We start from the raw sequence: 15,132 nt of genomic DNA, 5'->3' as shown, positions 1-15,132 counted from the left end.
CCATCCGTTATTTTTCAAACAATATTCCGCACTCACCAAAGTTGTCTGGGAAAGCCTGTCTAGTTAATTCATCCTTACTTGAGATGTTTATCAAGCTCATGTCATACGCATACAGGCGTATTTGGTCACCTAAAATATTGTAAGGCAAGTCATTATTATAAAGCACAAACAAGATTGGACCTAAAATAAATCCCTGAGGAACATCAGCTTTAACTATTCTCGCAGACTAAGAAGTAGGACGAGTACAAATGCAGTACAGTGCATCCCATTTTGGGCGGGACAGCCAGGTTTCTCGCTTGTTATTTAAGGGTGTTCAATACCTTGTTCATACCACTGCTTTTTCAGTGCTAATCAACTGCATTTGTGAGACCAGAATACAGGTCGGATTCATTTCATTTTTTGAGTGAACAATGACGTGATAGTGAACAGAGACTTCTCATTTCAAGTAACTCATCCTTGAATGTTCAGTGATATTATGAGTTTTGAATTGGTGCAAACATTTTTTAAAAATTGCTTGATTTGCTCTAGTTATAGATGTTTTCCAAATAGAATTATGCTTTTTGGAACGCCTCCCAAAGGTTTACGCCTTTTTGCAGTATGAACGCCAATAGAATCTTGGACTGTATTTTATGGCTCGAGATGAATGACACTCTTATGATTTACGAGGGTAGGGTTTCTCTGATTGGCTTAAATTGTGGACATAACTAGTTCATGACAATATTGCACTGAGGAATAGGGATAGGTAGAAAACTTGTAATGAAATCATTATTAAAATTACAAACGATACTGTTCCTAAAAGTATGTATGTTAGCTGATTCTATTCGTAATGATGTCTAGAGAAATACATTTTGAGCGTTTAGAAGCATAAAGAAAATTTCAAAAGTCATAAAGAAATCAAGATGAACAAAAGGTATTTGGATTTTTGCCGAAATATGGAAAATTATTAATATTTCAGAAAACTGAAAAAAAATTCTCAAAAAAAAAAAGTTTCTATTGAAAAACTCACTATTCTCGAAAATCTATCTACAATATTTATCGTTTTTATTCAACGCTGAAAATAGGCAATTCTCAATTAAGAAAATTTTCTCGTACTTCCTTCATTAATATAAACTTAAAAAAATTTAAGTAAACATTTTTCGCTTCGTGAAGCCATTCTTGTATACACACCTCCTTGAAAATTTCAAGTCATAAAAGTTTTAGGAATTGCAATATTTTTTTTTTATAATAATTTTTTTTCGTTAACAAAAAATGAAAAATTATGTAATGCTATATAAAGTAATGTGAGTTTTTTCCTTTTCATCATCATATACCGTTTCTCCATTAGCGAAAAACATCTTTTAATACACACAAAAATTCGCCATTTGTGTAATTAAATTTCAATAATATAAAATTCTAACAGTATTGAAATATTCCATTTTTTTATAAACAATTTATAAGCCTACGGTAATTTTTTTCTTATGTTCATAAATGCCTTCGTTGATGGAAACGATCATAACATATTAAATTGAAAAAATATTCACAACATTACATTTTTCGTTTCTTTAGATTTCTTAAATGTTGATAGTTTCCGAGATATCACTTCGTCACAATGGCCGTACTTTTCAAATTTTGTGACGGGAATGCTCTCCAACGATAGTGTTTGACTCACTGATGACGAATCCGTCCTCAAATTCGATTCTGGTCAGTCCGTCCTATACATGACAAATAGAAGAATTTATGAGGTTATGATATTAGTTTTATGTTATGCAGCCCTTTCTCACTATCTATATATTCAATTTCAATGAATCTATAAATCAAACTAGAACTTTATGAAACGTCATTTCTTAGAATATATAAGAAAATATATTTGTAGATACATAATTCAATTTTGAAGACATAACTCATTCCATTTATGAAAAAAAACTGAGTAATTAGTATATTTTATATGTGATGAGTACCTATATATTCGAATGGATGATACAAAAAATATTAGTTTACCTGTGACTGTCCAACATGAAGCTATAAGATATTCGAAAAACGTGAATACCAGTGCATTTATTTTTTATATTATTATTATTTAGTACCTCAATTATGACGAAGCGCCCTAATTCATCAAGAGAGCATAACGCGTAGGGCTTCCCCTTGCTTACCAAAAAAAAGTTCTAAAATTTGAATACACATGTAAAATATTTTTTCTCCAATTGACAGCAAATATTAATTTTGCAGACACATATCAATCAGAAAAGTATTAATTTTCCTGCCTAGGCAGCAAAGTAAGTAATTTCATGCCTAGGCATCATCAGAAATGATTAATGGGATTAAAACATTCCAAAAAGTTGTCAAACTATAATTATTATGGACATATACATTTCCATAGCAACCAACCATACCAACAATTGCAATTTGTATCAAATTTTATTTTAATTTATCTCTACAAAAAAATTGAAAGATCAATATTTAAGCTTTGTATCATCGAAATCGGATGAAAATAGTTATTGTCAAATAAAAGTTACTTTCAATATTTATTTATTTCACTATAGGTACCAAAGTAGTAGATTGATTACCGCGGCTGATAGTTCATAGCCGAGTCATAGTTTAAAAAATACTTATATATGGCTGAGCGTAGCGTGGCTAGGAATTCAGCTAAGGTAGTCAATCACTACTTTGTCGCCTAGTAAAACAAATTATTGTGTGACTTTTATTTGACAATAACCCTTTTCATTCGATTTCGATGAAACAAAGTTTGAATATTGAACTTAGATGAGCTGATTATATCTGTAAAAACCCCAAGTGACACCCAATAGACAGAACAAAATACAGTAGAACCTCGATTATCCGTTCTCCTATTATCCGTTTTACTCTGTAATCCGTGCTCGTCGACATTTTCACTGATCCGTTCCCACGAGCAGACATCCACTCGATTATCCGGCATTCAATTCATTACGCATGCGCCATAGTAATAATCGGGCGTCGGGGGAAGTACATCAACGTAACGTGTGCTTCTGTCGGCAGGAAACATTATGAATATATGTGTGCAATAGTCAAGTCTAGAATTCTGCTGTAGACAACGATCTGATACGAACATGAATTCAAAGAGGAAGAAGGTAGTTTTGACCATTGAGGAAAAATTACAACTGATTGAAGAACGTGAAAAAGGCCATAATATTCCATTTTTGGCAAATTCACACAACATTGGATTGCAGACAGTTCGTGATATCTTAAAACAGAAAGATAAACTTCTGCATTTCGCTTCGAGGTCCGATTCCCTCAAGGGAACGATGTCTCGTAAAACGACTAAAAAACCAAATTTTGAGGAATTGGATAATGCAGTGTATGAATGGTTCCAACAAAAGCGAGTGGAGGGCCATCCAATATCAGGACCATTACTATTAGACAAGGCAAAATGGTTCCACACGGAAATGAAAATTGAAAAACCTTTTCAAGCTTCACAAGGATGGTTACTTCGATTCAAAAAACGTCATGGCATACGACAACTCGATATTCAGGGTGAAAAATTGAGTGCAGACAATGGAGCAGCAGAATTATTCCTTGCCGAATTTAAGCGTTTAATAGAACGTTATGATTTAAGTTCGGAACAAGTTTATAATGCGGACGAGACCGGACTGTTTTGGAAATCATTACCATCTAAAACACTTGCAATGCAAAACGAAAAATCTGCGCCTGGTCATAAGTGTAGTAAGGAGAGGATAACATTAATGCCTTGCTCCAATGCCAGTGGAAACCACAAATTACAGTTGTTATGCATTGGTAAATCGAAAACTCCTAGATCATTCAAAGGAACAGAAATGAAAAATTTTCCTGTCAGATACCAAAACCACCCTAAGGCATGGATGAATCGAGAAATATTCAAAAAATGGTTTTTTGATGATTTTGTTCCTTCGGTTAGAGCCCACTTAAGATCTAAAAATTTGCCGCAAAAGGCAATGCTCCTATTAGACAATGCTCCATCACATCCAAATGAAAATGAGTTAGAAACTGAAGATGGACAAATTTTTGTACGTTATCTTCCACCAAATGTGACCTCATTGTTGCAGCCAATGGACCAGGGTGTAATAGAGGCATGCAAGCGACGTTTCAGGAAAATAATGTTACGGTTGCTATTGGAATCTGATTGCAGTCTGAAAGAATTCTGGAAAAATTGGAAGATAAAGGACGCTATTTTCGCGGCAGCGGAAAGCTGGAATGACATTCCAACTGTGACTTTGCAAAGATCTTGGTTCAATTTGTGGCCTTCTTTAAAAGATGACTTGAATGAAATTATTGGATCTGAAGAGAATGCAATATTACCAGCGCAACTTTTGAATGGCTTACAAAATTTGGTAGAATTCGAAAATGTTTCAGTCGATGATGTTGAGGAATGGCTAAATTCGGATTTGAATGAACCTGGTTATCAGATACTGGAAGATTCAGAAATCGCATCAAATTTCTCCCAACCTAACCACTGTATGGATACAGACGATGAAAGTGTTGAAGAATTTTCCACGCAGGAAAACACTGTTTCTGCCGAAGACGCGTTGAGATTCGCAAATGGTCTGATGCACTACTTAGAGCAGGAAAATGATACTGATTATATTGATGTCCTCCACTTGAGGAAAATTCGGGCTCACATTTGTCTCAAGATGAATAATAAAAAAAGACAGACAAAAATTACAGACTTTTTCAAATAATATATGCAATAATATGCAATGCAATGATTTGTTTTTCATTTTATATTTTTATATGATGTTAAGATTCTATTGATTCTGTTGCTCAATAAATAATATTATCCCAAAAATTTTTTCAATTTTCATAGTTGTGAGTATTTTGAGAAATTTCGATTGTCCGTGTTTTTCGATTATCCGGGAACCGTTTCCCCTCCATTAGGCCGGATGATCGAGGTTCTACTGTACAATTTTTTATTCCTATCCTGTTACTCTTTTCTTATTGCCCTCACTATTTTTTTTACGACTTATAATACGTGTCAAATGTCAAATAATCATTTGAATAATCATTCTGAATTTCAGGAGAATATCAGAAATTCTCATCTAGATAAAGAGACCGACAACAATAACCTAATAAATCACATATCTTATATTCCTATACATTGTGTTGTGGTCTCCAAAGGCACATAAAACGAGAACTCAAAAGCTTCTCGAATTTTTCATTCTAGAAATCTCAATATGCAAATTTTTCTGATTTTCTCTGTGAAATCATACAACCAGAGATCATATATTTTTTCTCAATTCAAATAAATTGCTATTTCTATTTTATCCATACTCAAAATACGTCCATGACAGTGGTTAATTGTCATTTCAATATTTTCAGCAATTTTCTTATTTAGTATTATATACCTAAATAGTGGCGTACCCAGACATGAGCCTTGGAGGGGGGATAAAGAAAAAAAAAATTTTAATTTTCCTTCTTTTGAAGAAGTTTTCCGAAGAATTTTGCTTACTCATAAAAAGATTGTGATATATAAGGTTGTTAGATATAATGGATATTCCTCCTGGGGGGTATATATCCCCCTTATCCCCCACCCTAGGATACGCCACTGTATCTAAACTGAACTGAATTTCTAAAGTTTACAGAAACACAAATTTACTCTTTGCTGGGCTGCATCGAGAGTTGAGGTTTTATTAAAGGCAATAAATACCAAACAGGCGGTTCTTCAAGTAGAATGGGTGTGTCAGGTACAAATCTACCAAAAATTTTCGGGTAGCTCCATCTAGCGGAATTGCAGTTTCAGCGCAAAGTAGTCTACAACCTTAAGATAGAGCCTTGCGGTTTTCACGTTCCTGTCCTACTTTTTCGTGAAACTCAAATTGGTCTAATCAGATTTTGTTCAACTGTTTCCGTTGAAGAGATGCAGGACGATTTTGGAAATTGATACTTTTCGGACCCCTCCTTTATCTCCGAAGTTACTAGAAATAATGCTGAGGTAAAACCTACGTCTGAATCAGAATTCTGCGTAGAATCCAGTTTCGTACTCGATATTTTTTTTCGGGTTATGGTTTTGAAGATTCAACACAAACAGAATTCTGATTCAGACGTAGTTTTTACCTCAGCATTATTTCTAGTAACTTCGGAGATAGGGGAGGGGTCCGAAAAGTATCAATTTCCAAAATCACCCTGTATCTCTTAAACGGAAACAGTTATTCAAAATCTGATTAGACCAACTTGAGTTTCACGAAAAAGTAGGACAGGAACGTGAAAACCGCAAGGCTCTATCTTAAATAACAAGCGAGAAACCTGGCTGTCTCACCCAAAATGGGATGCACTGTACAGTGCAGTCGCACGTAGAGTGAAGGTTGCGCAGCGAGGTGCGCAAAGAGTGAGAGGGTGAATACATGGTCAGAGAGCGAACACGTGGTGATAGAGCGAAAACGTGGCCATTACGGCTCAAAGTTTTTTGTTTAGGTACTTTTCAGTATTGACTATTGTGTGTGTAGTTGAAAGTACTTTTCAGTACTGTGTATTCAACTGAACAACAACTTCTCCGACTAACAGAGTATATCACCCAGGGCTTTCAAAACAAACAAGCTACTGGACTGCTACTACTAGATGTAACAAGAGCATTTGACAGAGTATGGCAGGAAGGACTAACCTATAAGATGAGAACAGTAGGATACTCAATTAAGATGTGCCGAATCATCAGAAATTACTTGAGGGATAGAAATTTCTACGTTAAATTAGAAGATGAAAAATCAACGCTAAGAAACTCAGGAGCAGGAGTCCCACAAGGCTCAGTATTAGGACCTCTCCTGTATAATATATACATCCATGATAAACCAAGGAATCCGAGAAATTTGCTTGCCCTTTATAGATATTTTTTTTTTATTGGTGAGTTACAATAGAATTGTTTTCACAAGTCGGATGCGGATGACACAGGAATAGCAGTCAAACACAGAAGAGCAAATATCATACACCAAAGATTACAAGAAGCAGCAGATGAAATAACCAAATGGTGCATTAAATGGAAGATTGAAATAAATGGACAGAAAAGCCAAGCTATCCTACTACAAAAGATTACAAATGGAGGAAAAATTATCAATTGACGGCAACGAAGTTGAATGGCAAAAGAAGCAAAATACCTAGGTGTGATCATGGATACGGGACTGACGTGGAAACAACATGTTAAGTATGAAGTGGATAAAACCAACAAAGCGATGAACCGTCTATACCCAATCATCGGAAGAAGAAGCCGAATGGACATAAACACCAAACTCAGGATAATTAAAGCCGTTGCCAGACCCCAACTCACGTACGGCTCAGTGGCTTGGGGATACGCGACAAAGAACCACATCAAGAGAATTCAATCAACGGAAGATAAATATCTAAGATGGGCAATAGATGCCCCTTGGTTTGTTAGAAACATCCAAATCCACAGAGACTTAAAATGGGACAGAATAACTGACTACATGAAGAAAAAAGCCGAAAGAATATTCGAAAAAATGACCTTAATATATAGGAAACTCAAGAAAACACATCAAATTGAAGAAACAATCCGAATAAAAAGGACTACCGAATAACCCAGCACAATAGTGTGCAAGTGGAAATTTATTCGACCAAGAGATAAATGGTTTATAGGCTTTATGCCCGAAACCTAAGAAACAGCAGGTTAGGTTTAGTGAGTATTCTCGCTCTTGATGAGCCTGGACCCTCACACTAGTTCCTTTGGATAAGGTTCGTCTGTAAATGGATTCCCCCTGCTATAACAAAAAAAAAAAAAAATAGAACAGCGCTCTACGCGCGCTCCATAAAAACGCGCGTTGGCATGTGTACGCTTCGAGGAAAATTCATGTACTTGTAAACGCGCGTTGTCAAAACGTGCGTTGAGCGCTTGTCATGTGAACGGGCTCTTATTCGCCCTGAAATAGAGATGAGCGATATTTCACGAACTGTGATTTAATCACTGATATCAGAATGTCACAGGTAGTCACGGTTCCGAAAAACGAATATAGAGCGTGACGGGATCACAGTTTGAACATTTCACAGATCTTTTCAGGGCATATCATCGTCCGTTGCAATCGTAAATTATTAAGACACCCTGATGTTTTTATTGCTTCGGAACCTTTTTCAACTTACATCATTGCATATTTTTATGACAATCCCAGCATCCGTTGGCAACTTTGCCTGATTTAGGAAGTATTTTTGTAGGACTTGTTGAACAATAAATACTTGCTACAAACAAATAATGACTACTGAATTACAGCATAATTGGAGGAGTCAATAAAAATCTTATTTTATGCTTATCTTTGATAAACAACCCCAAAGATATTCTTTATATATTGAAGTTGCCGACCGCAATAAATGGTACTGTATAATAAAAAATAAACGAAAACACGTCAGTGAGACATAATAATAATAGACGAAGGAAAAATAATAGGCGAAAGACCAGCAATCTTTGGGCTTTCTTCACAGAAGTTGATGTAAATTATGCTACTTGTGATTTATGCAAGTTTAAATTATCTTTGAAAACCACCTCTTCATATTTGAGGAAACATTTGAAAAATCGACATCCTTCTGTTACGTTCTTAACTAAAGCTGAAACAAGGAAAAGAATTTAAAATGTAAGAAAAATGGATGTTTTCATAATAACTTTTCATTAACTTTGCTTTGCTTTGAATGATAATAGTGACCAATTCGAGTTGCAGAGATAAACGAGCTTAAGTTTGGGTGATTCATTCAAATATTAATAACAAGCAACCTAAACAGTGATCACGTCACGTTTTAATTTCACTGATATCATAAAGTAACGTTCACGTTTCACAACGTGATCTAGAAATCACGGTATCACTCATCTCTACCCTAAAATGCCGAGTTTTATGGGCATTCAGGCTGTGTTCCATTCGACCGTTAGCAAAGCCTTTCTACGGATTCCTTTAGGTGTGTGGTTTCGCTATTCTAAGACTAAATAAAATGGGTCTTACATTTTGAATAAATCCCAAAAATCAAGTAAATGGAGAATGTAAACAAAAAACTGCCATATTTAGACTCAGCACTCGGCCAATCCAAACGAGACCACGCTTGTCGCCACTGTGATTTATTAAGTCACTGTAAGCGGCAACCGACAATAACGCTACCTACGGAAGTAAAGGAAAGTTTTGCCAATCTCTAGTTCGGGTCTAATGAAATGTGTTAAATAAAATCAGAGGACAAACCATATTTCTGAACTTTTTCTTAGACATAGGTGGAAATGCTTCACAGGCTGAAAGATATCAACATTTGTGAAAAATTCACAAAAAAATGTATTGAATTAACGGGACCAAATTATTTCATTATTAATATTCTATTTGTTCGGAAGATATGAGTGATTACTAATCCCAAATAATTTAACTTATGAATTATGAAGATATGTCCGTATTGCCGGTCAAAATATTTCAGCTCAGACTGAAATGAATAACTGACAACTCAGCAAGAACAAGAGGAATCGGATAAATGAGTAGTGAGTAGATTACTTCAATGAAACCGGTGATAAGTGGGTGGATTGGATGTCGCTGATATGGCAATGGAGTGATTCGTAAAAGACTACTCCTCTTATAATTCTCGAATTAAAAATGTTTTAGAGTTACAGATGCATATTTTAGCTTTAAAAGGATAGTAAGTACTTTTTACAGTTGTAATCGATTTAATATCAGACACCTTTGCCTGATAGAATTGTTTTTAAAATACAGAATTTGGGGAGTTGTAGAGATAAAACGACATTAACTGTAATTTCAATTGAATAATATGTCCTTTGAAGTTTACCCTACTTGCCTATTGTTTCCTGATGATGAAGATGTTGAATAAGATGTCTTTCAGGTATTGATCAGAAAACCACAATGATTGGTGGTTTATTTGTCTACAATCACAAGGGAGAAGTTTTAATTTCCCGAGTGTATAGAGATGATATTGGTAGAAATGCTGTTGATGCTTTTCGTGTAAATGTCATCCATGCCAGACAACAAGTACGCTCTCCTGTTACCAATATAGCCCGCACATCATTCTTTCATATTAAAGTAAGCAAAGCCGTTTTTATTGATAGTCCAATTTTTTACATGTTCTTACATTTTAGAGGGCAAATATCTGGATAGCAGCTGTGACAAAACAAAATGTGAATGCTGCTATGGTATTTGAGTTTCTCTTGAAAATAATTGATGTTATGCAGTCCTATTTTGGAAAAATTTCAGAGGAGAACATTAAGAACAATTTTGTCCTTATCTATGAATTGCTAGATGAAATCCTCGACTTTGGTTATCCACAGAACACTGATACAGGTGTATTAAAAACTTTCATTACACAGCAGGGTATAAAATCGGCTACAAAAGAAGAGCAAGCTCAAATAACATCCCAAGTTACTGGTCAGATTGGCTGGAGAAGAGAGGGAATTAAATACAGGAGGAATGAATTGTTCTTAGATGTCTTAGAATATGTTAACTTGCTTATGTCTCCACAAGGTAAGTTTATCTTACCTTATCATATATTGGTAAATTATTGTAATAATTCATTTATAAATGTTTTTAAGGTCAAGTTTTGTCAGCTCATGTAGCAGGAAAGGTGGTAATGAAATCTTACCTGTCAGGTATGCCTGAATGCAAATTTGGCATAAATGATAAAATTGTCATGGATGCCAAAGGAAAGGGAACGTTAGGAGGTTCTAGTGATACAGAAGCTAATAGATCTGGTAAACCTGTTGTTGTAATAGATGACTGCCAATTTCATCAGTGTGTAAAACTCAGTAAATTTGAAACTGAACATTCTATAAGTTTTATTCCACCAGATGGTGAATTTGAATTAATGAGGTGAGAAAAAATAATGCTTTCTGAATATTGTATTCTTTATATTGAGGAATTTGCTCATAGAATCACATATATTGAAATTCTTTTATAGGTATCGGACAACAAAAGATATATCCTTACCATTTAGAGTTATTCCTCTTGTAAGAGAGGTTGGTCGCACAAAAATGGAGGTTAAATGTGTTCTAAAGAGTAATTTCAAGCCGTCACTTCTAGGTCAGAAAATTGAAGTGAAAATTCCTACACCTTTAAATACTTCAGGAGTTCAATTGATATGCCTCAAAGGAAAAGCAAAGTATAAAGCATCAGAAAATGCAATTGTTTGGAAGTAAGTAAAATTTTTCAAATTCAGGGATTAAAAGACATCAGATGAAGTTTAAAATTTCATTTATATCTTATGGAGATTTATTGTAGACATCAATTATCTCCTTTCTTTCCTCCTTAACAAGAGCTTTTTCATCTCATTTTGAATGTACCCTATTCCGAAATACTTCTCAAATGAATTTCCACTTATCCGTACTATCTGAATATCCTATCATATTATCTGAGAAGCAAGAAATAGTGGTTATATACTTCGAAATAATTCAGTAGTAAAATTCATATAGAAATTTTCAATTAGTGAAGTATATATTATATTTCATTCATTAAAATGAATGAACATATTTAACAAGTAATTAATATTTGATTAGAACTTTATACCAACAGAAACCAATAAATTCATGCATCAAACTCTAATCAATATATTCTTGAATTTGTAAAATGATACTCCTTTTAATTGAATAAGGAAAAAATCTATTTAGTGCAAGTTATTTATTATGATTATCAAAGTATCAAATTCACTTTCAGCTTCACACGATAATAAATAATAATAATTTTTTGTTTACACTGCTTTTTAGAATAAAAAGAATGGCAGGAATGAAAGAGACTCAGCTATCAGCAGAAATTGAACTTCTAGAAACTGATACTAAGAAGAAGTGGACTAGACCCCCAATTTCAATGAACTTTGAAGTACCATTTGCTCCATCTGGTTTCAAAGTACGTTATCTTAAAGTATTTGAACCTAAGCTTAACTATTCAGATCATGATGTCATTAAATGGGTGAGATACATTGGTAGATCTGGTCTTTATGAAACAAGGTGCTAGATTAGATGATGTGTGTTGGAACAAAAATGTTCTAAATTAGTTTATTTTATGACTTGAGAATAAACTGCTTTGGAATTTAGAAATAAATGAATATTTAACCGAGTTCAATAATCAGATTCATCAGCGAATTCATACATATTTAGATCACTTTCTGAATTTTTTGCTGCATATCCTTTTAGATTTATGCCTCCAAAATAAATTAAATATAATTTGTCATCATATGAGCTCTTCAATGATCTATATGTTGTTCAATGGAAGTTTATGTAATTAAGAACTAGAAAATGTTAGTTTGTTGGTGGTTCATATGCATATATAAGCTTGTTCATAATTGTTAAGATAATTGTAGTCTATGTGAAGGAAATACTCAAATCAGTTGTTCAAATTCAATACTAATGATCTTTTTCTGAAGCCCCTAAAAAATTTGGATGGAATTTCAGAGATATTCAGTATTCATGACAAAAATTATAATTCAGCATGAAGATAAAACAAATATCATTTTGAACAACCTAGTTTTAAGCTTAAGTAGTTGATTGTCGTATAATGTATTTTCTTTATTGTTATAATTTTTTGTGAGTAGTATATCTTCCTTCAATTATCAGTCAATATATTATTTTATTATAATTCCTAAATTAATATATAATTGTATATAAATTTCTACCCTTCAATAATATAGTGGGGTGGAATATCAATAAATGTAATAATATTCAATAAACTATCAAAAGTTCTCCTTGTATATTTATCCAACATTTCAACAATAAAATTTTCTCATAGATTTATACCACGTCTATAATCAGAAAATATACATATATTACAAATAAAGATGACTTAAATTATATCATTATGAACAAGTCAGTTTTGCCTTTTGTTTAGACTTGGTCTTCCTTACATGAATAGGACACATTTTCACAATCCTTTGGTAATGACCTGAGAACAAAGTTGAAAAATGTCACAATTATATAATTATCGTAATTAGAGGATACAAGATTTTGATAGCAACAAAGGAATTAACTTACAATATTTCTAGACTTGACTCGCTAGTTTTTGTATAGTGTTCTGGTTCGGAAGATCCACTACCTGACCCAACTTCCTCTATATCCTCAGTTTTATGATCAGTATCACCATCAGAAGCATCTGCTACACTAGACATCTGCCATGCAGGTATAGATGGTGGTACTACTGGGCTATTTGATACGCTAGGGAACTGTTTTCTGAAAGTACAATTGAAATTCTGCAAAAATTCAAAACCAACTAATTATAATCAATAAATAAGTCAAATTCTTTCACAAACCTTCCAAGTAATAAACCTTTAACTGTAGATAAATCAGATTTAATGTCAGAAAGATATCTCTCATTATTCCAATCAGAATTTTGGCTTATCTTATCTACTTCAATTTTTACACTATCTAAACTCGTTTTTAATTCAGCTACCGACTTCTTGAATTCTTTATCCAATTTTTCTATCGATTCATCTACAGACTTTTTTCTACCAAATAAATAAGGAGCAATGAATCTCTAAAAAATGCAAACCTTGAGAAAATTTTTCTCTTGTTAAATACAAACAGCATATTATAATGCTTATATAAATAAAAAATCTTTCACCTGATATAATTTATAAAGTGTATAACCAACGATGCTTAAAACTGCTAGGTTGTGTAAAATTTCCTTAAGCTTATGAAAAAAAGTTAATTGTAATTGATTTCCATTCATAGCAATAGGTAATGGTGGAGGTATCTTCATTTGTTGTTCATGTTGCTGATAAGCTCCAGATAGTTCACATGCTTTTTTAATTTCATCATTTGTGAGGCCCTTCCGCTGTAAAAATTCTTGCTTTTTAGCTAAAGGTGTATTTTGGACTTTTGGATTCTGAAGAAAGCTGACAGCAGTTCTAACCTGAAAATGAATAATTATCAATCGAAAAGAGAATACTAGCGAGATAGGAGCCCCAACCAATTCCTGACGAGCAGCTTGACTTTCAGTATTTGAACTATCGCTTGTCATTTTTGTAATAAAATAGTAAACATACAATTTATATTAAACTTATTCGAAACTGAAAGAACAAATCATGTTTCTCAGTTTCTTCAGTTACCACCACAGATTTATTTGTGATATTTCATTACTACAGAAAACACAGAAATCTGGAACAAGTTTTTTTCTTTTCAGATTCAGTTCTGTATAATAAGTGAGCAGCGCGATAATGAGGTTGCAGATTAAGGTGCCCTCATCAGTGGGTAATAAATTCTCTTAAGTTCGAGAAGACCGACAAATTTAATAAATCCCTTGAGGTAGCAAAGACCGAAAGTTCTCGACACACTTCCAGATGTCCACGAATGGGTAGCAAATTAAATACATTTTATTTTTACTTTGGAAGCTCCCACGAGGTTGGGAGTTTATTTCTGTTTTGAAATTCGAGCTTAAATAATATTCTTACATGCATAGATTGTAAATTTAAGAGGAGTTTCATTGCACCGTAACCTTAGGGTCTATTGTACTCCCTATCAGATCTGTTCTCGCCAGTAGTAGTCGTAGTCCAGATAGAGCTACAGCTCACCCTCCAGTTCCGGAATTCTATTGAACTCCAGTATCTGGGATTGGATGGAAAGAAGATTTCTTGATCACTTCTACAAGTCTCTTGTCCAAAGTATTTTTTGAGTTGACTAGCGATGGCGAGGCATTCCGTTACCAGGTAATCTGAAATTTCTTCTTCCTTCCCCACAGGACCTGCACACGTCGTTTCTGCTGGGCTCATTCTTATGAGATGCTAAGCTACAGATATTTCTTAGATCTCGCAGCCTTAACGTTTTCAAGAAACTTTTTTGAATGGTCTAACCCAGGGAGTTTCCACCAGAATGTTCTCTTTCATTTTTTCCTTCTCCTGAAACTTTTTCTTGTAAGTATATTTATCTATACTAGAGAGAAGTTCTGAGCCAATATGATGAGTTTGTGCTCTTTTCTGGCAAGTGTGTTGACCTCTTCTCCTCATGTCCTTTAATATCATAGAATCGATGATATATGAGCTCAATACATTTTTCCAGTCGGCAGTCAGGCTGTCGAAATGTATCGCTATATCACATTATTTGTGATAGTTTCTTACTAGATTCATCTCCACACATCTTTCGATTGTAAGTATCTGCCTGAAAGACACTTGTATAGCGGCTTAACGATAGTGGGCATTTGGTGACAACACCGAATAATCCAGCGCTAGCCGACGTCGTGGTTTTAGAATCATCTGTGTACC

At 34.0% G+C, this 15,132-nt stretch overlaps 3 protein-coding genes across 4 annotated transcripts; 2 read left to right on the top strand and 1 right to left on the bottom strand.

Annotated features, from left to right (window-relative positions):
* Positions 1–2,794: 2,794 nt before the first annotated feature.
* On the top strand, positions 2,795–4,870 carry LOC123680153 (jerky protein homolog-like). Its single transcript, XM_045617916.1, has one exon. The coding sequence runs from the start codon at positions 3,063–3,065 to the stop codon at positions 4,665–4,667; it is 1,605 nt and encodes a 534-aa protein (XP_045473872.1). The 5' UTR covers positions 2,795–3,062; the 3' UTR covers positions 4,668–4,870.
* Positions 4,871–9,417: 4,547 nt separating this feature from the next.
* On the top strand, positions 9,418–12,621 carry LOC123680158 (AP-2 complex subunit mu). The gene is made up of 6 exons (XM_045617923.1): positions 9,418–9,579; positions 9,781–9,977; positions 10,034–10,415; positions 10,484–10,760; positions 10,849–11,082; positions 11,651–12,621. The coding sequence occupies exons 2-6, from the start codon at positions 9,801–9,803 to the stop codon at positions 11,895–11,897; spliced, it is 1,317 nt and encodes a 438-aa protein (XP_045473879.1). The 5' UTR covers positions 9,418–9,579; positions 9,781–9,800; the 3' UTR covers positions 11,898–12,621.
* Positions 12,601–14,005, bottom strand: LOC123680159 (peroxisomal membrane protein PEX14). 2 transcript variants are annotated; one of them, XM_045617925.1, is made up of 5 exons: positions 13,845–14,005; positions 13,497–13,787; positions 13,186–13,409; positions 12,911–13,105; positions 12,601–12,821 (listed from the first exon to the last, which is right to left on the bottom strand). In XM_045617925.1, the coding sequence occupies exons 1-5, from the start codon at positions 13,893–13,895 to the stop codon at positions 12,764–12,766; spliced, it is 819 nt and encodes a 272-aa protein (XP_045473881.1). In that variant the 5' UTR covers positions 13,896–14,005; the 3' UTR covers positions 12,601–12,763. The 2 variants fall into 2 exon arrangements, with proteins under 2 accessions (XP_045473881.1, XP_045473882.1); XM_045617926.1 differs by lacking the exon at positions 12,601–12,821 and having other exon boundaries at positions 12,907–13,105.
* Between the last annotated feature and the right edge of the window lie 1,127 nt (positions 14,006–15,132).

The sequence above is a fragment of the Harmonia axyridis genome, chromosome 5, assembly GCF_914767665.1.
Source record: "Harmonia axyridis chromosome 5, icHarAxyr1.1, whole genome shotgun sequence".
In the NCBI taxonomy this organism is placed as follows: domain Eukaryota; kingdom Metazoa; phylum Arthropoda; class Insecta; order Coleoptera; family Coccinellidae; genus Harmonia; species Harmonia axyridis.
This window is presented reverse-complemented; position numbering and strand designations above follow the sequence as displayed.

Excerpts from the sequence above, each read along its gene's own strand:
- LOC123680153 (XM_045617916.1), top strand. The coding sequence starts at position 3,063 with ATGAATTCAAAGAGGAAGAAGGTAGTTTTGACCATTGAGGAAAAATTA.
- LOC123680158 (XM_045617923.1), top strand. The coding sequence starts at position 9,801 with ATGATTGGTGGTTTATTTGTCTACAATCACAAGGGAGAAGTTTTAATT. Across the intron at positions 9,978-10,033 it reads CATCATTCTTTCATATTAAA|AGGGCAAATATCTGGATAGC; the intron begins GTAAGCAAAGCC and ends CTTACATTTTAG. Across the intron at positions 10,416-10,483 it reads CTTGCTTATGTCTCCACAAG|GTCAAGTTTTGTCAGCTCAT; the intron begins GTAAGTTTATCT and ends AATGTTTTTAAG.
- LOC123680159 (XM_045617925.1), bottom strand. The coding sequence starts at position 13,895 with ATGACAAGCGATAGTTCAAATACTGAAAGTCAAGCTGCTCGTCAGGAA. Across the intron at positions 13,788-13,844 it reads AAGCTGCTCGTCAGGAATTG|GTTAGAACTGCTGTCAGCTT; the intron begins GTTGGGGCTCCT and ends ATTCATTTTCAG. Across the intron at positions 12,822-12,910 it reads GAGTCAAGTCTAGAAATATT|GTCATTACCAAAGGATTGTG; the intron begins GTAAGTTAATTC and ends CTTTGTTCTCAG.